Source organism: Cavenderia fasciculata (assembly GCF_000203815.1).
Source record: "Cavenderia fasciculata unplaced genomic scaffold Scf_Dfasci-G-b-205a01.r1-3, whole genome shotgun sequence".
NCBI classification, from domain to species: Eukaryota; Evosea; class Eumycetozoa; order Acytosteliales; family Cavenderiaceae; genus Cavenderia; species Cavenderia fasciculata.
Window position 1 is genome coordinate 1,840,128 of NW_004457737.1, and position 22,680 is coordinate 1,862,807.

General features: G+C 35.4%; 11 protein-coding genes across 11 annotated transcripts; 6 read left to right on the forward strand and 5 right to left on the reverse strand.

The window, feature by feature from the left end:
* Positions 1 to 10: 10 nt before the first annotated feature.
* On the reverse strand, positions 11 to 3,304 carry DFA_03440 (Putative sac domain-containing inositol phosphatase 3; the record flags this gene model as incomplete). The annotated part of the gene is made up of 3 exons (XM_004362986.1): positions 11 to 2,214; positions 2,299 to 2,935; positions 3,026 to 3,304. The coding sequence occupies 3 exons, from the start codon at positions 3,302 to 3,304 to the stop codon at positions 11 to 13; spliced, it is 3,120 nt and encodes a 1,039-aa protein (XP_004363043.1).
* Positions 3,305 to 3,672: 368 nt separating this feature from the next.
* DFA_03441 (uncharacterized protein) lies at positions 3,673 to 4,622 on the forward strand (the record flags this gene model as incomplete). The annotated part of the gene is made up of 4 exons (XM_004362987.1): positions 3,673 to 3,916; positions 3,979 to 4,042; positions 4,134 to 4,234; positions 4,327 to 4,622. The coding sequence occupies 4 exons, from the start codon at positions 3,673 to 3,675 to the stop codon at positions 4,620 to 4,622; spliced, it is 705 nt and encodes a 234-aa protein (XP_004363044.1).
* Positions 4,623 to 4,959: 337 nt separating this feature from the next.
* On the reverse strand, positions 4,960 to 8,206 carry DFA_03442 (pleckstrin domain-containing protein; the record flags this gene model as incomplete). Its single annotated transcript, XM_004362988.1, has 5 exons — positions 4,960 to 5,803; positions 5,907 to 6,499; positions 6,725 to 6,834; positions 6,937 to 7,914; positions 8,032 to 8,206. The coding sequence occupies 5 exons, from the start codon at positions 8,204 to 8,206 to the stop codon at positions 4,960 to 4,962; spliced, it is 2,700 nt and encodes an 899-aa protein (XP_004363045.1).
* A 1,160-nt stretch (positions 8,207 to 9,366) lies between these two features.
* Positions 9,367 to 10,425, reverse strand: DFA_03443 (uncharacterized protein; the record flags this gene model as incomplete). The annotated part of the gene is made up of 1 exon (XM_004362989.1): positions 9,367 to 10,425. The coding sequence occupies one exon, from the start codon at positions 10,423 to 10,425 to the stop codon at positions 9,367 to 9,369; it is 1,059 nt and encodes a 352-aa protein (XP_004363046.1).
* Positions 10,426 to 10,723: 298 nt separating this feature from the next.
* On the reverse strand, positions 10,724 to 13,314 carry DFA_03444 (uncharacterized protein; the record flags this gene model as incomplete). The annotated part of the gene is made up of 4 exons (XM_004362990.1): positions 10,724 to 10,795; positions 11,004 to 11,261; positions 11,328 to 12,666; positions 12,749 to 13,314. The coding sequence occupies 4 exons, from the start codon at positions 13,312 to 13,314 to the stop codon at positions 10,724 to 10,726; spliced, it is 2,235 nt and encodes a 744-aa protein (XP_004363047.1).
* A 423-nt stretch (positions 13,315 to 13,737) lies between these two features.
* On the forward strand, positions 13,738 to 15,309 carry DFA_03445 (uncharacterized protein; the record flags this gene model as incomplete). Its single annotated transcript, XM_004362991.1, has 1 exon — positions 13,738 to 15,309. The coding sequence occupies one exon, from the start codon at positions 13,738 to 13,740 to the stop codon at positions 15,307 to 15,309; it is 1,572 nt and encodes a 523-aa protein (XP_004363048.1).
* A 144-nt stretch (positions 15,310 to 15,453) lies between these two features.
* tmem167 (TMEM167 family protein) lies at positions 15,454 to 15,858 on the forward strand (the record flags this gene model as incomplete). Its single annotated transcript, XM_004362992.1, has 4 exons — positions 15,454 to 15,456; positions 15,549 to 15,661; positions 15,739 to 15,806; positions 15,842 to 15,858. The coding sequence occupies 4 exons, from the start codon at positions 15,454 to 15,456 to the stop codon at positions 15,856 to 15,858; spliced, it is 201 nt and encodes a 66-aa protein (XP_004363049.1).
* A 373-nt stretch (positions 15,859 to 16,231) lies between these two features.
* Positions 16,232 to 17,058, forward strand: DFA_03447 (uncharacterized protein; the record flags this gene model as incomplete). Its single annotated transcript, XM_004362993.1, has 3 exons — positions 16,232 to 16,322; positions 16,669 to 16,713; positions 16,757 to 17,058. 3 exons carry the CDS (start codon positions 16,232 to 16,234, stop codon positions 17,056 to 17,058), a joined length of 438 nt encoding a protein of 145 aa, XP_004363050.1.
* A 555-nt stretch (positions 17,059 to 17,613) lies between these two features.
* On the reverse strand, positions 17,614 to 18,168 carry DFA_03448 (putative small nuclear ribonucleoparticle-associated protein; the record flags this gene model as incomplete). The annotated part of the gene is made up of 2 exons (XM_004362994.1): positions 17,614 to 17,917; positions 17,990 to 18,168. The coding sequence occupies 2 exons, from the start codon at positions 18,166 to 18,168 to the stop codon at positions 17,614 to 17,616; spliced, it is 483 nt and encodes a 160-aa protein (XP_004363051.1).
* A 53-nt stretch (positions 18,169 to 18,221) lies between these two features.
* On the forward strand, positions 18,222 to 19,784 carry DFA_03449 (uncharacterized protein; the record flags this gene model as incomplete). Its single annotated transcript, XM_004362995.1, has 3 exons — positions 18,222 to 18,264; positions 18,632 to 18,998; positions 19,058 to 19,784. The coding sequence occupies 3 exons, from the start codon at positions 18,222 to 18,224 to the stop codon at positions 19,782 to 19,784; spliced, it is 1,137 nt and encodes a 378-aa protein (XP_004363052.1).
* Positions 19,785 to 20,131: 347 nt separating this feature from the next.
* Positions 20,132 to 22,641, forward strand: rnf10 (RING zinc finger-containing protein; the record flags this gene model as incomplete). The annotated part of the gene is made up of 3 exons (XM_004362996.1): positions 20,132 to 20,841; positions 20,923 to 21,078; positions 21,147 to 22,641. The coding sequence occupies 3 exons, from the start codon at positions 20,132 to 20,134 to the stop codon at positions 22,639 to 22,641; spliced, it is 2,361 nt and encodes a 786-aa protein (XP_004363053.1).
* Between the last annotated feature and the right edge of the window lie 39 nt (positions 22,642 to 22,680).

Sequence of the window (22,680 nt, forward strand, 5' to 3'; positions counted from 1 at the left end):
ATTTATTTATTTACAAAAGGGATGGATGAATAGAGTTTTTATAAAACTCTTCATTCTCACTAGTTACACTGTATAAATTGGAATGTGAATGATTATTAACATATGATTGGAAAATTAATGATTGTATATCTCTTCTCGTAAACTCTTGGAAACTTTTTTCTTTTTGTTGTTGATGGTGTTGGTCATGATGATGATTATTATGATGATGATGATGATGATGATTAGTATGACTATTATTATTATTATTATTATTATTATTATTATTATTATTATTATTATTATGATTATTAATCTTTTGATTTAATGGATTTAATTTGTTATAGAAATTAAAATCATCTTCTTGATTTCTAATATTAATATTTCCAGCTAGATTTTTAGTGTCTTGTTCAACTTGATAGGAAGTTTTTAAATAGGTTCGATAATATTTGTTGTTGTAGATTTCTTGAGAGCCATATTGAGATTGATAGATACATAGACTCTGTTGTAAAGGTTTGGTATAGTCGACGAAAACATCCTTTTCGACCTTGTCAGTTCCGAGTTCCAATCCAAATTGTTTGAATGGTTGATAGTCATAGATGGCAGATACGTTGGTGGCTGTCTGCTTGGTGCTCTCCCCCTTTTTGCCACTCTCGTCTTTGTTGTCTTGCCCAGACTTGGTTACACTCTGAGGCGTGTTTTTACGCGATAGAGAGAGTACCCATTTTTTAATGTCGTATCGGTTGGCCTCGCTGGTGGAGCTAGATACCGTCTGTGAGCTGGCCGGGCTCTTGGGCTTGTTCTTGGCGGCGTCGCTACCGACAATGATGAGGGGTGACGGCGTTCTAAAGCGGACAGGGTCGTTAAAGCGATATTGAAAGTGTTTGTCGAGCAATGAGATGGTGTCAGCTTTGAAAAACTCGTCTTCAAATTCATAGGCTCGTGCACGTGCCTTTTTCATGTCGATGAGGGAACGTCGGGCAGGCAGAGAAAAAGTAAGAGATGTGCGGGCAAAGTCAGAAAGTGGGTTGGACCACCAGTCGGTGTGTGCGAGCAGCTTGTGTTGGGGACGGTAGCTCTTGTTGTGCATGTAATAGTCAGTCTCGAGGTCCCAAAGGGGGACGGGCTCGATGGCACGGCTCGGCACATAGTAGCCGAGGAACAAGTTGATCGAGTGCTGCTTGTCAACATCGATAAACGAGTTGGAAATGTACCGCTTGATCGTGGTCATGAGATCACGCGACTGTGAAGACAACGAGTTTTTAGTGTAGGTCTTGATCGTGTTGGCGAGCTCTGACCCACCATACTGCAGCGCAATCTGGTTACCGCACGCTTCATACATCTCGATGAGTAGGTCAACCAACCCACTCCCAAACTCTAGTGTCGTGCTATCCATTATACCCATCGCGTACAACTGGTGTCCCAACGCACACTTTCCAATACAAAACTGTGCAGAGTTGGTTCTATCCAACGAATCGATACAATTGGTTCGAGCCACTCCAATCTGTTCACACCCATTATCAATGTATCCATTACTCAAATTCCTCTTTATAAATGGGTGTGGTCTGTTTCTTTGTTTGTATTCTTCATCCTCTTCACCTTCCTGTTGTTGCTGTTGTTGCTGTTGTTGATTTTCACGCAATGTAGTACAATATAGTTTCTTGGACGAGTGGAATATACCAGTTTTGAGAATAGTTTGTTGCGCAAACTGATCCAACCAACCCATATGATCATCGTCTTTAGACTTGGCAGCCTGATGGAAATCCCATGCACAATAGTCTATCTGATACTGTGGTGGCAGCATTTCATTGAGTGCATTCATACAAGTAGTAAACTCGTTTCTCAAAATCGACTCTCTCGGTTTCTTTTCATTGGATTTGACAAGATTAAGAATGATGATGGGTGCACCATATTTCCTAAACAAGTGTTGAAAGTGAAGGATGGTGGCTCCATAGAATGGATCATGTCGTTGCATTTGAATGGGTGGTTTGGGTGTAATAATATTATTGTCCTGTTCCCAAAACAATGGGATCGACCCACGAATCTGCACAAACGACGAGAACTGAGCCTGTCTTGAGTTTCCAGACAATGGTTCCTGAACAATCTGCTCAGTCTCTACATCATTGGCAACATGTCCGTCTTGATTAATACCACGTTTAAGAAATCTTGCACCTGCATAATATCTACTTCTTCTTGCTATTAATATTAAATCAATTGCTTTACCAAATATATCAATTTCTAAAAACAAATAAACAAAAAGTAAGTATAAGTATCATTCAATCTCTTTTTCATTCTCTTTGTATGTTTTTCTTTCGTTCTTACTCTCTTGAATATAGAAACCATGAATGATTGGTAATGTCCAATTCCAAGTTTGAGATTGTTCAACGAGTGGAGTTAGGAGGAATTGATTCCAAGCAAATTGTTCGTTATAACATAGTTTGGCAGCATTTGTTTTAGGGTCACGTTGTATGACAGTGTGAGTTGGATTGTGGAAATAACGTGTCATGTTATATTGGAGTGTTCGTGTGATATCATAGGTATAGGAGAAATAAAAGTCTTTGGTGAGATCGAGTCCGAGAAACAGACCCTTGTACCTTGTCTCATCGGCAAAGTCGGGTGCATTGGTTCGTGGTACAGTGGTTGGTATGTAGACATAGGTAGTGTCATCGATACCATAGATAGTGTGTGTTCCAATAATACCAACCTTTCTTCGACGTGTAATCAAAATGATATAGTATCCATGCAAGAATTGGATGAATCCCAATATACCATAGGCCGAGCATACACGTGACAAACCTTCCTTGTTGGCATTACCAATCATTGTCAACAAGTCTTGTAACTGTGTCTTGTTGTATTCCGTTGGATCCTCTGCAATGACAACCTCATCTTCATAAGTTCTATCAATCTTTAATAATCTAAATCTATTCTTTGTTCTATTTGATCCTACTATATAGAATCTCTAGAGATATCAATTTGTTAGTATCTGTATATCACATATCTATACATATCCATATCTATTATATCTATATTTATATTTATATTTACATACAGTTTTAGTTTCGTATAATACAAATTTCTGCATAGAGAATGAAGTGATTGGCATTACAAAGTCACCTTCAATGGTAGATGATTTGTTCTTTGGTACATTGCTATTGCTACTATTGCTGCTACTCGAGTCACCAGAGTTGAGATCCTTCCAAAACGACTTGATCTCTATCTTTTCGACGCTGTCTCTTGACGACGTAGATAGAGGTGATGAAGGTACAGATGATAAAGTTGGTGAACTCACCAAAGGTGGTGTCGAATAACTATTATTGTTATAACTCATCCCTTCCTCCTTCTCTTTCTCCTTCTGATCTAACCAATCTAATAATAATTATACATATGAATGATATATAAATAGATATAGATAGATAGATAGAAGATAGATAGATATATTAAACAACGTTCTAATTAAAGTAAACAAATCAAACTATCTATCTTGTCTAACCTTGCACCAAACCAGACTCTGCACAAGAAAATTCCTTTTTTTTAAATGATGGTGACACCAAAATAGAAGTAGCCTTTTTGAAATTGTAAATTGCTTAACGAAGCATACTACGTCATACAGATAGAGATAGATAGAGATAATATAATAGAGAGAGAGAGAGATAGAGAGACAGAGGTTGTGATAGATGAACATATAAATATAAATAGATGGGAGTAGACAACATTGTCAGCAGCACATCTGTTGCTGCGCCACCATCATCACTGACATCGACGTCGACATCAACCTATTACTTGTTTGGAATGTTGGCAACAGGATGCTTTGTATTACAATATATACCTCAAATGTATCTAAATTACTCGAGAAAGTCTGTCCAAGGATTCTCATTGCACAGCGTTGTCATCAAACTGATAGGTGCTGCTTTTTTATTTGTTAATAGTTCTCTAACTGGAGGTATGTTAAATAGAAATAGAATATAACAGTCTGATACTAACATTATTTAATTCTTTATTTAGAAACGATCCCAGTTATATTATATGGTCTTTTTAATGTATTACAACATACAATCTTTATTTTTCAGTAAGTAGAGAGATGTATATTCACACATCTTGGAAATATATATATATATGAATATTAATGGATCTATTTTCTATTCTATTCTATTCTATAGATTCTCTATATATTCAAAAGAATCATCGAATTCAAGTCTACCATTTATAGGTTTTCCAGCCATACCGTATTTAATAGGATATTTATATCCACAATCATTGTGTATGTTGAGGTGTTTGGAAACATCTATCCATTAATTTATATGGAAAGTTGATTGGATTGATTTACTTATTTAATTTAATTTTAATTTTTAGATATAACAAATAGTATTAAACCATTAACTCAATTATTTAGTCATATTCCCCAAGCCGTTTTATGTGTGAGGGACAAGACAACAACAGGAGTTTCTCTTTCATCTCAATACCTTAATTTTTTCGGTGGCATTGCCGGAGCCATAATGTGTTATGGCATACCTCCAGTATCCTTTTTAACATACCTCATCTATTATAACAGTGTATTACAGGCAGCATCGATTTTTATACTTTACTTTTATTACGACTACAATAAACTAATACACACTGGCGTCAAAGATGATAAATCTTTTGTCTAAATATAATATAATATCAAAAAAAAGAAATGAGTATACACATCAATTTGGATTGAATCTTTAATTGGGATTTCTTTCTTTTTGTTTGTTTGGTTATTATTAATGTACATCATTGAAATACATAAATTATTAATTTGAATTTATTTGGGGGATACATAGTTTTTTTTAAAGATACTATTTCTTTTGATTATTATTATTATTATTATTATTATTATTATTATTATTATTGTTGGCAATTGATTGATTCGATTGAATGGGGATGGTTGAAATAAATAAATGGTGATATTGATATTATTATTATTTAATATTAAATATTATTAATTTGTTAATATATTATGATTTAACCTCTATGTGAAGAAATCATTGATCTTCTATCAAATAGATCATTCTTTTTAAAGACGAATCTATCGATTTTATCTTCTGCTTCAAGAAGAATTTCATCATCATCGAGGACACGTTCCAAACCGTCTCTGACAATATGTAGCGAGTATTCTGCTTCTTCTTCACCTGTCACCTTCATCTTTTTAACTACCATCTGTCTAACCTTTCCACAAAGAGTATCATATCCAATAGCAAATGAACAGAATAATACATCTCCAAATCCTTCAAGACAAATTCTAACTACCACCTTGCCACGATTTTCTTCTGGTTGAGGTGTTTGTTCTGATTGTTGTTGTGATTGTTGTAAATTATTATTATTATTATTATTATTATTATTTTGACTACGAGGTGAACCTGGAGGTGAAGGCATTAATTCACTCAATTCTTTCAAATTGGATGTTGATTTGGTCGATGATTTGGTTTCTTTTTCATTTTCTCTTGATATATTAGCTCCATCCATTTCATCATCTTGTTGTTCATATTTTTCATCATCTACATATTCCAATTCTTGTTGTTTTTTCTCTGATTCATCTGATGATTCATTTTCATCCGATTCATCTGATTTATCCTTTTGATTTTGATTTTCATTTGGTTTAAATGATAAAGATGACATTGGATTTGATAATTCTTCATCCAATTTATCAAATATATTCATAATGGAAGCTCTTTCATTGATTAATTTGTTGTTGTTTGAGCCAAGAGATCTTGCATCACGTCTTTGACGTTCTTGTTCCTCTTCTTGTCTGAGTTGTTCCAATTCCTCTTCCTCTTCTTCCAATAAACGTCGTCTGTCATCTTCTTCTCTTTGTTCTTGTTGGAGTTCTCGGAGACGTATTTGATTGTCAATGTCTTCTTGGGCCTGTCTGAGCTCTTCGTCTTGGTGCTCCTGTTGGGATTCTCATTTGCTCCCATTCGTCTTGTTCTGCTTGAGCACGGCGCATCTCGTCCAACTCCCATTGCACATCGTCGTCTTGTTGTTCTCTCTGCTCGCGCTCTCTCAGTTCTCTTAAGCGCTCCTCTTGCTCGAGACGCTCCAATTCCTGGCGTTCTTCTTGTTCCTTCTTTTCGCGCTCGATCTTTTCTCGCTTGTCTCGCTCTTCTTGGTCCTTTTGTTCACGTTGCTTGCGGAGTCGCTCGCGTTGGTCCTCTTCGGCCTTGGTCTTGTCCTTTTGCACCTGAGCGACGCGGTTCTGGCGCTCGCGCTCTGCGTCGGCACGTTTCTTGTCGTCGTCGGCCTTTCGGGCCTCGGCGTCACGCATGACACGCACGCGGTCTGCTTCCTCGCGCTTCTTTCTCTCTTCGTCGTCGCGACGTGTCTTTTCGACAAGTTCGCGTTTCTTGCGTGCCTCTTCCTCGATTTGCTCGCGCTTGAGTTTGTCCTCTTCGTCCTTTTCGCGCATAGCCTTGAGTTGCTTGTCACGTGCGCTCATCATATTCTCTGGTTGGATCGGTTGTTTGGCAGAGACACATCCGCGATAGATCGCTGCCTTGTCGCCGTCCTGTCCCGACAACAAGTAATAAAAGCACGACAAGTAGATCATGTAAGAGCGCTCGTCCATCGAGTCCTCGTCCCACGCCGACGCCTTGAGAATCTTGGGGATCTGCTTGGCATTAAACGCAGCGTCTAGCACAGTCTGTGCCTGCTGGGTCTTGCTCTTTTGGCCGGCCACTGACTGATAGTCGATCGCGCCAGGACTGCATTTACTCAACAACGCAGCAAACACCAATGGATTCGACAGGCCCGACGGACCATCGACCACCAACGCCTTACTAACCTCTCCAACTCTTGCATTACACCAACCAATTAATTTATCTTTTACAACATATTCTTTTTCTAAAAATTAAATTAAACCAAATAAATCAAAATAACATTAATATTAAAAAATCCATCTATTTTCTTTTCCCCTTTTTTTTCCTTTCCCTTTTTACAACATACCACCATTTGAAATAAAAGCAATAAATATTGACCAAATAACACGATGAATTATCTTTGCTACTTTACATTCTACGATATCTTGGGATAGTAGTTTACCAAAATCAGCTCCAACTTGTTGTAGAGCTTCGAGGACTGCATCGATATTGTATTGCATTTCATAGACTGATTTTCCTTTTCTATATTTCAAGGTACGACCAAACAACTCTTCAATGAGATTGATGAGGACGAGACCGTCGCTGTAGACACTGAGAATGTCACCGCCATTGGACGACAAACCACGACCAGAGACAAGGTAGTCGGTCCAAGCCACATAAGCAGCGCTTTGAGTCTCGGAACACTCCAACTTGGCATTGAGTTTTCTTGCATTGAGGTCACGACTAGTTGGCACAAATGCCATGGCTGGAGTGGCAGTACGTGTGGTTTGAACGGCCGTGTAGGCAGTAGTTGCTTGTAATTCAGTAGCCCATGCTTGCAAATCACCTTCCTTTTCAGCGGCCAATGTGTGACGCTCGCTATTAGACGTTGTCACAACAATAAACGAACCCAATTGGCTAACCTTTAGTTCAATGACTGCATTCTCCAACGACAACTCTATGATGGGTGTATCCTCTTGTTCGTTGTGATAGAAACTAATATATTTGTCTTTGGAGATGGCCCATACCTTGTCAAACTTGTTTGCCTTTTTTCTTAGTAGAAATCCACTCATTCCCTTGGTTGGTTTGATGGTATTGATATTTGGTTGGGGTGGTTCTCTAACTGGAGCAGATGTTGATTGTTTTCCTGGTTGAGGTGGTTCACGTGCAGGAGCACCAGTTCCAGCACGTCCACCAGTTGCAGCACTTGTCAATTGACTTGCCATCTTGTCTTGGAAACTCATAAATTCACCCTTTGAATTTAGGAAATAAAACTTGTAATCCTTCTTTTCATTTTTAATTATATAATCAAATGGGAAATCTGTCATTTTTAATGATTGTTTTACTAAAAGTAAAACAAAATAAAATATAAAATAAAAGAAAATGAATTAATTAATATTAATCAAATATTAAACTTTCTTTCTTTCTTTCTTTCTTTCTTTCTTTCTTTTTCTTTACATACCTCCACCTTCAAAAAAGAATAAACCAAATTGTTCCATATCACCTTCCTTCATGAAATACTTTTTACCAAGTTTCTCACATACCTCTCCGGCAGGTGTACGTGATTCAACTGCCATGGATTTATACAATCCATCCTTATCATATACTTTTAATACTTTTTTAATGATTGGTTCCATTCTTTCTTTTTTTTTGTTAAATATCTATAGAACTATCTTTGTGTCTAAATAGATCAAAGATATATGATTGATATATAATATATGTGTGGGTTGTGTATAGGTGTGTAACAATGATTCACAGCACAAAGTGTGTGTGCTTATTCTAAATATACAACTGTCTCTATCTATATTATTATTGTCTATCAATTCTATTATTATTATTGTTATTGTATAAAGGTGCAATTGTTATCTATATATCTATCTATCTATCTATCTGTATCTATTAGCTCTACTATCTATCTATTATCTGTTTAGAGAGAGAAACGAAATTGAACCGAAAAGAAAAGTCGTAATTAGTAAACAGGAAGCAATGGTTGGATGTGTTGTGTTTGGTGAATTCCCTTCTTTTCGGAGGGTGTGATCGCACAATCGTCGTCGGATGTTGGGGGTGGTTGATTGATGGTTTTCGCCCCTCCTCTCCTAATCGACGATTCCATTCCCACGCACACCTCCCCAATACATTGATGATCTTTTTCAAACTTTAAAACCTACGTGTTATGTGTGTATCTGTCTCTCTCCCTCTTGTCTGTTGCTCTTTCTATCTATCTCTTTTTTTTTAATCCTAATTTCTGTTTACTGGTAGTAGTTAGTATCTTGATTGTTTGTGTTATTAATGATGAATCTAAACAAGAGCCTAGATTTGCTGGCAAAAAAACCCAAATTAACAACAATAAAAATCTTTCCCCAACTGCTGCAAAAGGTGTTTCTTTTTCTCTTTATGCTACATACTGCTACACTTTATTCTGAGCTCGAAATTGTTTTCACGTCGTTCAATGTCGTAAGCAAAGGTCGTACGTGCGCGATCTTATCGATAAGATAGTTGATACAAAATTAAGGTGCAAAGTTATATACTTTAGTTCTTTTTGCAAATATATTGACTGTTGATATAAATAAATAAAAAGACAAATGACAAAGAAATCAGAGGGGGGCTAAACGGCTTATCACTTCTATTATTGTTATTCAACTCCAAAGGCGATTGTTGTAAAAACCTCCCCACAAAATTGCCATCGGAGAAAAAGGTTAAAATATCTATTTTTTTTTTTGTCATTCAATTAATTGTTTTATTTACAAGCGGGATGGTTTAGGGTGATCCTTTATTACCCTTACTACTACTATTGCTACTAATAGAAATGAACTGGAGGTGGAGTGTAACCCGAGGAATGGAATCTGACTCTCTTTGTTGGTTGTTTAATTGCCGTTGTGGCGTTGGTAGTGGCAGTTTCCAACATGTCATGTTGATCACGTTTCTTGAGGATGGATCTAACAGTCTTTTTTGATGGTTTGTCAATAGATTGTTGGAATTCGGATGCTCCTCTAAATTTAAATGGTCCCCAATTTTTGAATTCTTCATCGTCCGATTCTTGTGAACTCACGGTCTTTTGTTGTTGTTGTTGTTGTTGTGATGGTATATTATTGAGGCGTTGGTGTTTGGGACTATTATTATTATTATTATTTACATTTAATTTTGAAGATAGTATTTGACGAACACTTATTTGTTCATCATCACCACCAAATCCACCATTATTATGGTCATTGATAGATTGACTAATACCATTACCATTTTTGTTGTTGTTGTTGTTTGATTGTTGTGATTTAATTGGAGTAAATGTTGTTTCAACAATTGGTTTTTCATTTTGTTGATGTTCATAGGTCTTGTTGATGGTTTCTACAGTATCAAATAACTTCTTTTGATTTTGAAAGAATGCTTTCAAACTACTTGGATCGTACTTTGCCTTTTTGTTAATGTCATAATTGACACGACCCTTTTTATCAACTACCACATCTCCATCGCCTTGACTACCGCAAGTGTCGGTCGAACCACCAAACATATCCTTTTTAGGTTTCTTTGCAGAGGAGGATGGAGTTGAGGGAGACTTTGTTGTCTTGGTTGGTGTTTTCAATCCCCCCTTGACTGGAGTTTTCTTTGTTGGAGTTGTTGTTGTTGTTGATTTGTTATTTTGAGGAAACCCAACAATATTCTCATACTGTGTGCCATATTCTTCCTTTACATGTACGTGTTTCGAAGTGTTTGTAGCACTTGTTGGTTCTGAATCATTGATTCCACTGAAATCGAGTGTGTCTGGGTCTCTGTTGGTACCACTCTTGATCAATGCACGCACCGACTCTTGGAACTGGGTGATGTGGGGGTCGACAAAGAGGACGGTCAGCTTGTCGAGCATTTGGTAGATCTTGGCCAAATGGGTTTGATGTTGGAACTTGTCAAAACGGAGAAGGGGGAGTACCTTGGTGAGCTCTTTGGTCTCACCTCTAAAACATGATATCAGTTCCTGACAGATTTGGATGGCTATCTGTGGATGGATGTCCTCCACCTTGAATGTTTCGACTTGCGACACTGTCATTTGTGACGATTGCACAATGAGATCAGAGGTACGTCGCGACAAGCTGCTGATGGTGGTCTTGACCTGAGCGGCGTTTTTGCATGGCTTGTCAAACAAGTACAAAAGGAATTTGGTGAGGTCAATCAAATTGATCAGCGCATAATTCGATCCCTTGACCGACTGTACGACCGATTTTAAAATAGGCAACGTACTATTAAACAATAGAATCTTGTTTTCCAATGAATCGGCAACATATGCTTGGAAAAATAAATATAAACATTTTCTCAACTCTAATAAATCTTTTGTTGCTGGTGACATTAATTCTAAAAATAAAAATATTAATATCTAAAATAAATAGAAATAGAGTTAATAAATAGTTTGATTTAGTTTTTCTTATTATTATTATTTTTTTTTTTTACCTTTTGATCTTGAACAATACCAGAATATAATAATTTAACAAAACCTTCAATACAAATAATTTTTGTTTCATCATTGGTTGAAACTTGTGAATATTTTCGAATCATTTTGTAAAGTGGTACAGTTTCTTTTGGAATGGTTTTGGGTGATCCAAATACCAATATAATATCAAATACAACCCTTAAACAAGCTAGTTGAATTTCAGGTGTATCAGTTTCTAAAATCTTTTCAAATAAATTTAAATAATTTAATGCTGCATTCTATAAAAATAAATAATTAATTGTTAATATATGATTTCTAGTTTCTTTTTGTTTCTTTTTACTTACACGTCTATGTAAACAAAAAATACCAAGATTTTGAACACCTAATTTACGTAGATTTGGTAGTGGATGTTGAATACTTGGTAGAATGACCAATTGCAAGAGACCATCGATTTCTGGTGAATTTGAGAATTTCTTTGCATTGAGCAATAGGTAATGAGTAATGATGGAGCATTTTAAAATGGCTTGTGTTTTACTACTTTGAATGATTTGTTTGAGTTGATTGATTTGAGTTTGAATGGTTTGCCATTCCTTTTTGTTTTTGATACTTTTCTTGTCAATCGCTTCCAACTCTTCCAATTTGGTAATGTTTGGATCGACTTCTAATGGGTCAAGTAGATCAGATAGCAACTCTACCATTTGCAATATAAAAGTTCTTTCTATTCCAATAACCAATGAAAGACAAGATAGAGTTTGTTTGATGAGTTGAAATTCTTTTTCAGCCGATGATTCGTCCACACCTTGGCATTTAACAACTCGTAATATTTGTAGTAGAAATACTTCCATATTTGTACGACCGACTTCGTCACCAAAGTCCAAGCTTTGCAAAGCTTCTAGTAGTTGTCCAAGCACATAAAACTCTCCTAAATGTGCAAGCAATATATCACGATATTCGGTGAGTGTTGGTAGTAGCTCGTCCAATCGCTCCATCAATAAGTATTTTGAGGCATTTGGTACGGACACCGAGGTCAAATGGTGTACTGTCAACTTGTGGTGGAATGCCTGTTCGTTGGTAATGTCTTTTCGGCAGAGTCGTAGGGCGAAATCATCCAAACCAGCCTTTTCATAGACTGCCAATAACGATCGTTCGAGGAATGGCCCATTCTCGACGACATCGATCTTTTCGAGATAGATGTATAGGTAGTGATTGGGATTCTCTGATTTGAGTTTGTTGAGCCAACTAGTGAGAAGATCGAGTGAAGCTTCTTTGACCTTTGGTTCAGGGTCGTTTAATCCTTGACTGATCACTTCAATAATTTGTTCGCTTGTAAAGTCATCCATCTTGTACCATTTGCTTAGGATGTTGTAGGCTGTCGATCTGACCTCTAGTTTAATGTCTTTGGTACGACGAATAACATGTTGAATCAAATCCAATGTATCAAATTTAACAGCCACTGCAAAGGGAACAATCTGCTTGAGCAACGTGTTTCTAATATTCCAAACTGAATCACTGTCCATCATTTCGAGCACTTCTTCAAAGTAGGACTGATCCTTTTTGTTCATATAGTATTTAACCGTTACATTGACTGCAGACAACCGAATATTCACATTTTTATCTATACATCTTGTATCCAATATTGATTTTATATCCATATAATTTGATTTTTTATCAATATCAAATAATCTAAAAAAGAAAAACAAAAGTAAACAAGTTAGAGAGAGTGAGGGAGAAGGAGAGAGATAGAGATTATATAATCTTTACATACTCTGTTTTAGTATCAGGATCTGATAATATATTATTTAATAATTGAAGTGATCTATGTCTAACTACAGTTTCTTTGGAATCCAATACAGTATATAGAAATGATAAAACTGCATCCTTAGATTGTCTCTTTTTTTGTTTAATCAATTCAATGTTTTTGTTATTATTATTATTATTATTATTAGCAGTATTATTATTTGTTGTTGTTGATTGTGAAGATGTTGATATAGAAGAAGATGATGAATTATAAAGATAAACTAAATATTTTGATATAAATCTGCAAGTTGCAGTTGTTTTTGAATCTTTTGAACTTGGACAACAGAGATATAGTTTGATTGGATAGATAAATGATTCTGCAAATTCATTTGCATCTCTTGATCGCATCAAAGCTTTATCCAATTGAATAAACGATGATGTAAACGTTGATTTCAATCCCAGTTCTGATGCTTCTCCAACTGTCTCTTTGAATATTTCACATATCGTTTTTAATGTTTGATTCTGATTATTACTATTACTATTGTTATTGTTATTACTTGTTGTTTGTTGTGATGTTAGTGATTTTCTTGCCATTTCTTTATGTATGTACAAAGCAAGAGAGATAGATATCTATATATTTCGATAATATTAAAATGTTCATAATGAACACCCCTCCTCAATGAGCAATACCAAAACCTTCGAAGTTCTTAGAATTCACACTTTTTTCAAATTTTTGAACTCCGAGTTTGGAGTTTATTTTTTTTATATTCGACTCGAAAAAATCTAACTTGATGAACATGTTGATGGTCTTTGAAATCGGTCAGTCACCCTTAGATACGAGTTAGGTTGAGTGAGAGATAGTAAAGAGAGGGATGTAGAATCGGTCAGTCACCCTAGGTGACACAAGCTATATAACAGAGCTGCTCTCACCATGTGAATTCATTCAACCAAGCACACCTCCTCTACCTCTACCTACCTCCTACCTATCTTCACAACAAAGTTATTATTATCTCTTTCATGTCAACTACTACTACTTCAATTGCACTACCACCTTCATGCTTACTACCACTGGTCTTTAGTACTACTGACTCATTATTTGGCTATTTGTCTGTTGCTGTCTCTGCTGCCTCTGCCTCTGCCTCTGCCTCCCAGTCTCTGTCTGTCTGTTTTGATCCGTCTTCGTTGAGTTATTATCCTTATAGCTATCCCGACTGTGCTGGCCGCCAAGACCTACTCGTCTCTCCTACTACTGTTACTAGAGTAGTGGAAGAAGAGGAAGAGTATGATCACGAAGTAATGGGTGCTGATAATGATAATGACGGTTCCATCGGCATGGCTATCGACACCAATATCTATTTAGTGCCTAGTATCTATGAATCTGAATCAGGAGCAGGGCCATCGTCACCATTGTCACCAATGTCCCCAGGCTTGGTTAGATGTAGTTCCTTTTGTAATGGAAATCGTCGGTTGGAGTGTGTCCACTGTGCCCATTTAGAGTTGGGTTGTTCTCTGCTGACTCCTTGTGTCTCTCTGTCCAAGCAAGAGTCATTACCATTGCCATTCTCTGATCTAGATGATGTGTTGGATAATGATATTGTTGTAGTCGTCAAACAACCAAACAACCCGGCCAAGTCAGGGTTCGAGTCAGAGTCAGAGTCAAAGGTGACACTACCAAAGTTTTGTTTGAGTATTATTCTCAAACATCTCTGGGATTCAATGTCTGACGAACCTCTCTACACCAAGTTATCAGTGCTGCCATACGTGAGCCATTACTTTTTCGCATGTGTCAAGTCTCTTAACTGTAACCTCAAGCTGACACTGACCAACCAATGTTGCCAAAGATTGATGCGTTGTTTCACTGGCCGTCCACAATACACCCGTTCTCAACTCACTATTCTAAAGGACAGAGTAATGACCAACAACAATAATAATAGTAGTACCGAGCAAGACAACAGTAACAACTCAACAACGGTTGGAAGATGGAATTTAATCAATTCTATTTCATCAATTACATTGGTACAAGATGGTAGTACTAGTTGTATTGGTAGTGTTGAAAGTTTGTTTGTGTGTCCACCGTTCCGTAGGATGATTGATATGTCGCTCGAGGATATCAATACCACCGATCAGAGTGTCCACAATCTGGTTAGTGCCATTCCCACCATCAAGTCATGCACAGTTACCTGTTATCTCGACCAGATCCCACGATTCTCTACACATTTTGATCGAGTATCTGCACACCTGGTAGTACAAGTCGCCCAAAAGAGAAGGAGAGTGTCATCGGTCGTACCACAATCGTTGATTGACAGTTTCAATCATGTTGCTCGTATTCATATACGATTCTCTTATTCACCCGACCACTCGAGCAACCATTCACACGAAGCAGCCTATGAGTTTGTATTGCAACTCATCAAAGCCAATCATGCCTCCACCGAAATTCACCTGGAATTGGATATCGTCCAAGGAAACACCGACGATGAACAATCATCATCATTGTACAACGATAAAAAAGATAAAAAGATACAAACATTACGTAGAACATTATCTAATCGTAAACATCTTTTAAATCATACCATTTCAATAAATAATTAAAATTAAATAATTAAATAAATAAAATGTATTAATAAAATCGGATGAATCATCAAAAAATCAATATTATTAATATTACTTTTGAACTCATAATTTTAGAGTACTTACTATTTTTGTATATATATATATATATTTATTTTGATTATCATGGTAAGTTATATATATATAAGAAGAGAAGAGAAGAAAAGATAGATGAGTTTGAATCTAACAATCAATCATGTTGTTCATCTATTTATTTATAGTCAGCAATCTTTAATTTTCAAAGTTTACTAGTGGTAATATTACTCTTTATCTGTACATGTACTTATATTAGAGCTTCATATCCAAAGCTATTAGAAGTTAGAAATAAACATAGGTATGTTGATTGATTGATTGTTTGTTTGTTACCAATAACACAATACAATACTAATCAATGAATGATTTCATATATAGTATATCAGGGTTACCTTGGAAAGCAGCAAGAATAGGTGAAAGATTAAGTCCTTGGGTTTCAGCATCATGTATAATAATGGGAGCAGTTCTTTTATTTTGGTAGATTTCTTTGTACTTTGAATAGAAAGAAATATTGGTATCAATCGATCTATAGATCACTAGTGTAGTGATACAAAAAGAAAGTTTAATAAAAAAAATTTAATAATATATCAAAGGGAAGAGTTCGAAGACACATTATAATTCTAATATATTAATACATCAACATTTCTCTCATCACAAATTTTAGTAAACGTAAAGTGATTAACATCTATCAGTGATTCATTTCAAGACATCACCTCCATCAAGAACCTCGCTTTAATTTATTATAATATTTGTTGTATACATTTTAATTATAAATCACACTCATTCTATAGTCTTTAATCCCATCTAGTCTATTTTCATTGTCATTTATACATTCATTCATTTATTCATTAATTACTATCAATTTTTTGGAATGGCTGATCATGTTGCAGCTGTTCGTCGAAATATGACTCTTTTAGTTCACTATGGTTCTGATGTCACCGAGATTGAATTTATAAATGTTGGTACATATGACCACCTCCGTCAGGTCATTGCAAGAGATCCAGTGCTCAACATTCCCTCTGGCAGGATACTACTCTTTTTGGCACCCCAATCCATTGACACCAGTTATGTTCGAGTCCTTCCGTTGTCTCCAATCCCTCTCCCCAACCCTACGGACATTTATGTACAAGTTGAAGAACAAAGTATGTATTAAGTTAATGCTCCAATATAATACCAAGTATATGTGAGAAGTCAAAACAACTGCGCTGGGTTTTTCGCAAAACTCATATAAATTTGTGAGAGACTGCAAAATTCTCTCACACAGAGTGTTTTGATTTTTAACATATTAATAACTATTTTTTTCTATAGCACCTGAGATTAGAATATATTCAACAGATTTGTCTGTCCTTAATCGTGAATTTATGATAGAAATAGGAGTGAAAGAAAGACTTAAAAGCTTTGGGGAGCCCACAAATCAAGAGAGGGTCCGGATGCGTCTGGACTCGGAAAGTGATCTTGACCATCATCCAAACACCCACTGTTCCTGGAGACTATGTCGTGGTCGTCGGACCAAAAACAAAGTTTACAGTCAATTATTCATTGACCACTTTTCCATTTAACATTTGGACAACATCTGCAGAATTTGAAATTCCAGTTTTAGGGGATGAAGCAAATTGGAAAAAGTATATTATTATTATAATGATATCGTTATCATGTAGAGAAGGTTCTTTAGTGTGTCCAATATATCCTAGAGAATAATTAATTAAAAAATTCAACGATCCAACCTAAAAGATCAGTTAGTGTGAAATAAAGTATTGGATTTTGAACAATATTACTCACCCAAGGTAAATATAGAGAGTATACACCACCATCAACGATGGACTCTCTGTTGATTAGGACCTGTTTGTTGTTAGCATCCATCAGAATCGAGTGTGCGCCAGGAGTTTGACCAAACTTGTTGTGAACAATTCTACAAGAGTAGGAAAAAAGACATTGATTAATTAACACACGTCATCAGAAATCATTCGACCTATTGGATGTATATTCGTTCCTCCTCACCAGTAGCTGACCAACCTTCACAATTGGAAGTCACCAGGCAAGCATCAAACAGAAAAGCACGTCGAATAACAAAATATGGTCATACTAATTGATTTATTATTAAAAGATAAATACAACTCGGCGAACATTATTGAAGATGATCCATTTATTTTCATCAGTGACTAATCACATAATATTAAAGTATTATAAGATGGGTGGATGCATTGCATTGCATTGTATGGTAAAAGCTATCTGTACAAAAGTTGTTTATTATTATCATTGCGATATTGTTGTCAATGGTGGTGGATCGATTTGTTGTTGTTGTTTGGTCATTGTCGCCGTCGTCGTAGTCATCGTCAATGTACCAATAGAAACAATAGAATCACCTTTTATAAACAATTGACCATAATGTCGTTTCACACGAACCTTATTTCTTTGGTTATTATTATTATTATTATTATTGGAACTATAATGATCAATGATCGAGTACTCTTCATCAACATCTTTGAGGATGACATTAAAATGTTTATCGAATCCAATAATGTAGCCAGTGCAATGACCTCTTATAGTCTTTGCACCTCTAATCACTATTTTTACTTTGGTTCTTGTCTCTAGACACCTTCGTAAAAGGCTCAATGGGCCCTCTACAAACCTTGATGCCATATTCTTTAGCACCCTATGTTTATCTTTTTCTTCTTTTTTATCTTGTTCCTTCTTTTTTAATTGTTCTTCATTAGGGTCAACCAAAGAACTACTACTACTCGATGGTTGTTGTTGTTGTTGGTTTGGTTGCGATGGAGCAGAGGAAGGAGCAGACTTTCTAGCAACCATGTAATTTGGATCATTGGGTGGTAGTAACTGTCTGCATTTATGTATATTATCCAATGGCTGTATCTTTGGGTACAACAATTTCACTTGCGATGAGTTGTATAGTGCGTACAGAGGATCAAATGACTCTGACAACAAGTTTAATCGAGGATCATCACTACTACTACTATTCTTATTATTATTGTTATTATTATTATTACTCTTTAGGTGATTATTATTTGACATCAGATCTGATGATAGATAGACTGACTCCTCCTACCAAGTTGTAAATGATAGGTTAGATATCTCGGGTTAAAGCCTGTTGCATGAATGATGAAGTGGAAGAGGAAAATTCAAAGTCCCGATGCGAGCAATCTGTTGATTAAATGTTTTAAGCAATCATTCGCTGGGTGGTTAAACAGCTGTTTAATGAAAAATCTTGAGCTCTAAAAGATCGAGAGATTATTAATACTATTATTTATATTAGTAGTACAAGTACAAGTACTAATAAATAATAATAATAATAATAATACAATGTCTCATTCAATTAATAATACATATGAAGATATAAATCAACGACAAGAGGAAGAGGAGGAAGAGGAAGAGGAAGTAGATAGCAATGTCATGGGAGTAATCATAGCAACACCAGAATCTAGTCATGGAGGTACCTCACCTCTTATTCCACAAAATGAAAGAGATGGTTCAGATGCAGAGTATGAAGCTGCCAATAATGATAATGATAACAATGACGATGACAATAATACAAATAAGAGAAAGAATAATAATATTAGACAAGGTTTCAAAGATGGTCTATCTAAAGTAAAATCTATAAATAGAGATGATTTAAAGTTAGAGTATGTTGTTAATAACTATTAATAAAAGATTGATATATTAATACTTTCTATCTATGTAGTACATCAAAATATTTAAAGAGTATAATTTATGGAGGTATGGATGGATTAGTTAGTATATTTGTATCTGTGGCAGTTGTAGCAAGTGGAGATGCACCAATATCAGTTTTACTAGTGATTGCAGTGGCCAAGTTGATAGCAGGTGCCATTTCAATGGGAATGGGTGATTATTTGGGTACACAAGCAGACGTTGATTTTGCCAAAGGAGAACGTCAAAGAGAGACATGGGAGGTGGAATACTACATAGAGGGAGAAAAGAAAGAGATGGTAGAGATTTACTGTGAAAAGGGTATTCCAGAGGAGATCGCCACCGAAGTGGTCAATATTCTTGCCACTAACACAAAGGGATTCGTCGATGTTATGATGGTCGAAGAATTGGGTATCACACCAGACGCTGAAGGCGAAGTCGCATGGAAGAATGGTATGGTCAATTTTGTATCTTTTCTCATCTTTGGTATTATCCCCCTACTCCCCTATCTCGTCTATTTGGCAGTAGCCTCTGTTCGTCATAGTGGATATCGTGACAATCTACCAACCTTTATCAGTGTCATTGGTGTTGCCATTGTCACACTCTTTGGAATGGGTATCTTTAAGGCCAAGAGTACACAAACCAGTCTCTGGAAAAACGGTCTCTCCACCGTATTCTTTGGTTGCATTGGTGCTGGTGCTGGTATTGCCACCGTTGAAATTATTAAAGCTATTAATCCTGATATTGATATCAATGGTTAAATTTAAATTAGATAACATAACAACAACAATAAAATTATATTATTTTAAAACAAAAAGGGTAGCAAAGTTGCCCATAAATAATCTAAGTCATTCCATTGTTTTTCTTTTTAATTTATATTCAACAAAGAATTCTTTGCTTGTTCAACAAATATTATGTATGATCAAGAAAGTCAGACTCAGATAATAACATAGCATCGATAAATTCAACACACTACTAGTATTAGTACTATACGAGAAATATAAATATTATTTTATTATTATTTGTATTTGTATTTGTTATTGTTTCATTGTATATATAGTCTTTTTTAATTAATATTAATATTTTAACCAACCTCTCATTTCAAGAAATGAGCAACTCTACTTCTTCATCTTCCTCATCTTCTTCTTCATCATCATCTTCTTCATCATCATCTTTGCCTATACCTATTATAACTACATCAACAACAACATCAACTGCACCACCAAACAAAGCACATCATCCTAAAAGTAATAATAATCATAATAATCATAACAACAACAAGAATAAAATAGAGAATGAAGGAAAAGTAGGAGGAGGAGGATCAAGAGGAGGGAGATCAGAAAGAGGTAGAGGAAGAGGTGGAGGTGGAAGAGGAAGAGGAAGAGAAGATTCTGGACCACGTGGTATTCGTACCTCAGATGATAAAGACTTTCAAGCTGAATTGGAACTTGCTATTGCTCTTAGTCAATCAGAGCATGATGCATCATCATCATCATCATCAACACCAACAGCATCTACCGCTACATCCAAGAATAACAACAAACAAAAGAAAGCAAATAACAAGGTTGATATGACTCACTTGATTCAATTTCAATATAAACCTTCAAGTGATCCTGTTAGAGGTTTTCTTACAAACTCTGGAGGTGGCACAAGATCTCATCATCATAATAATAATCATCATAATAATCATCATAATAGAAATAGTGGTCGTGGAAGAGGAGGTGGAGGTGGAACTTCTACTTCTTCTACAACTACCAACAGTAAGCCAAGATATAATAATCATAGTACTCCAAGACCAAGTAATTTCCTTCAAGCAAAGTATGAATCTTAAATTTAAGAAACAAACAAATGATTATGGTTTATTAAACTCTTTTTCTCCTCCTCCTCCTCTTAATCTAGTTATTTATTCCAAATTAATTCATATGGAAATTATACAACAAGTTTAACCAATTCTGATTCAATTGTTTCATGGACCAAAATTGAACAAGTAGTTTATTTACACGATTCTGATGAAGATTATCTTTGCCCTATTTGTTTTGAACCACCTTTTGCTGCGTAACTATCTATCAAACAAACGAAATATTTAATATATTATCAGATTGTTAATTTAATTTATTTTATAGCAAGGTAACAAAATGTGGACATATTACATGTTATGGTTGTATATTAAGAAGTTTATCACATTCACCTAAATGTCCACTTTGTCTAAGAGTGACTGATAAAGAAGAGCTAAAAAGTGTGATCATTTCCAAATCAATTAATTTCAGAGAAGGAGATGATATTACTCTTCAACTTGTCAAATACCGTGAAGGAACAACGGTTCCATTTCTAGATTCTCAACCAATCGACGAAGTCATTTCATTCCCAGATAAAGGCAAACCCAATTCTGTTTTTTCAAGATTTTCCATCATCAGAGATATCACATCCATCTTGGAGCGTGAAAGATCTGAACTATTGATTGCCAAAGAGGCTGCAATGAGCGAAGGTGAATGGGAGGGTTCTAGTTATTTGGCAAGTGGCGAAAAAGAGGTGGCCACTCGAGAAATAGAATTTAACAAATTAAAAGAATCTAGAAAGGTAGAGTACAGCTCTGTGACAGTTTCCTCTATTCCAAAGAAAAATTCTCCTTCTCCCAACAACAATGGCAATATCAATCTACCTCAATTCTCACCCTATCAATACAGTAACAACACTGATATTAAAGCAGCTTTGGCAGATTACTATAATGATGAAGATGATTATGATATTTCATCTCCTGATCTTTCAACTACTTTGGCAAACAAATTAAATTTAATTAAAGAAATTGATAATAATAATGATATTAATACGACAACTACCACAACTACTTCAACTACTACAACCACTACCACTAATAATAATAATAATAATAATAATAATAATAACAATAATAATAATAATAATAATCAAAATAATAATAATAATAATAATCAAAATAATAACTCTCAACCAAAATTGTTAGAATATTCATATGAAAATCAACCAGTAGAAGCATTATTTTATCTTTATCAATCCAAAGATGGACAACCAGTTTATTTACATCCATTGTGTATGAAAATATTGGCAAAGGATTTAGAGATTAGAAAATCAGAGGCGTCAAACGATTATGATGTCTACCAACTACCCTCAACCATACATTCAAAAATTTTGGAAATTGAAAACCAAGAAATCACAAAGACCTATAGAGATGCAAACAAGGTATTTAGCTATCTTCCTCTGACAACAGAAATCAAATTTATCGAGATTGATTTGACAAACAAGGTTTCAAAGGAAGCATTGGCAGAGTTTGGACAAGAATTGAAAAAGAGAAGAGATGCTCGTAATAATATCAAGAGACAAGAGGTTAGAAAACAAAAAATCAAGGAAAAGGAGCGTGAACACGACTTGGTACGTTCCAAGGAATTGAGAGAGGAACATGAACAAAAAATGGAAAAGAAACGTCTTGATATGGAACAAGAGGAAAAAGAAAGAAAGGAAGCCGAAGCTCAATTGAAAAAGGATGGGAATAGTAGTGTTTTTTATTTAGAAGCCATCAAGGATTATAAATCTTATAATACAGATTTTGGTTATTCTCTTGGTGATAACAAAAAAAGAAAATAAATCAAAAATATTATTCTTAAACTACTTTAGGTAATTTAA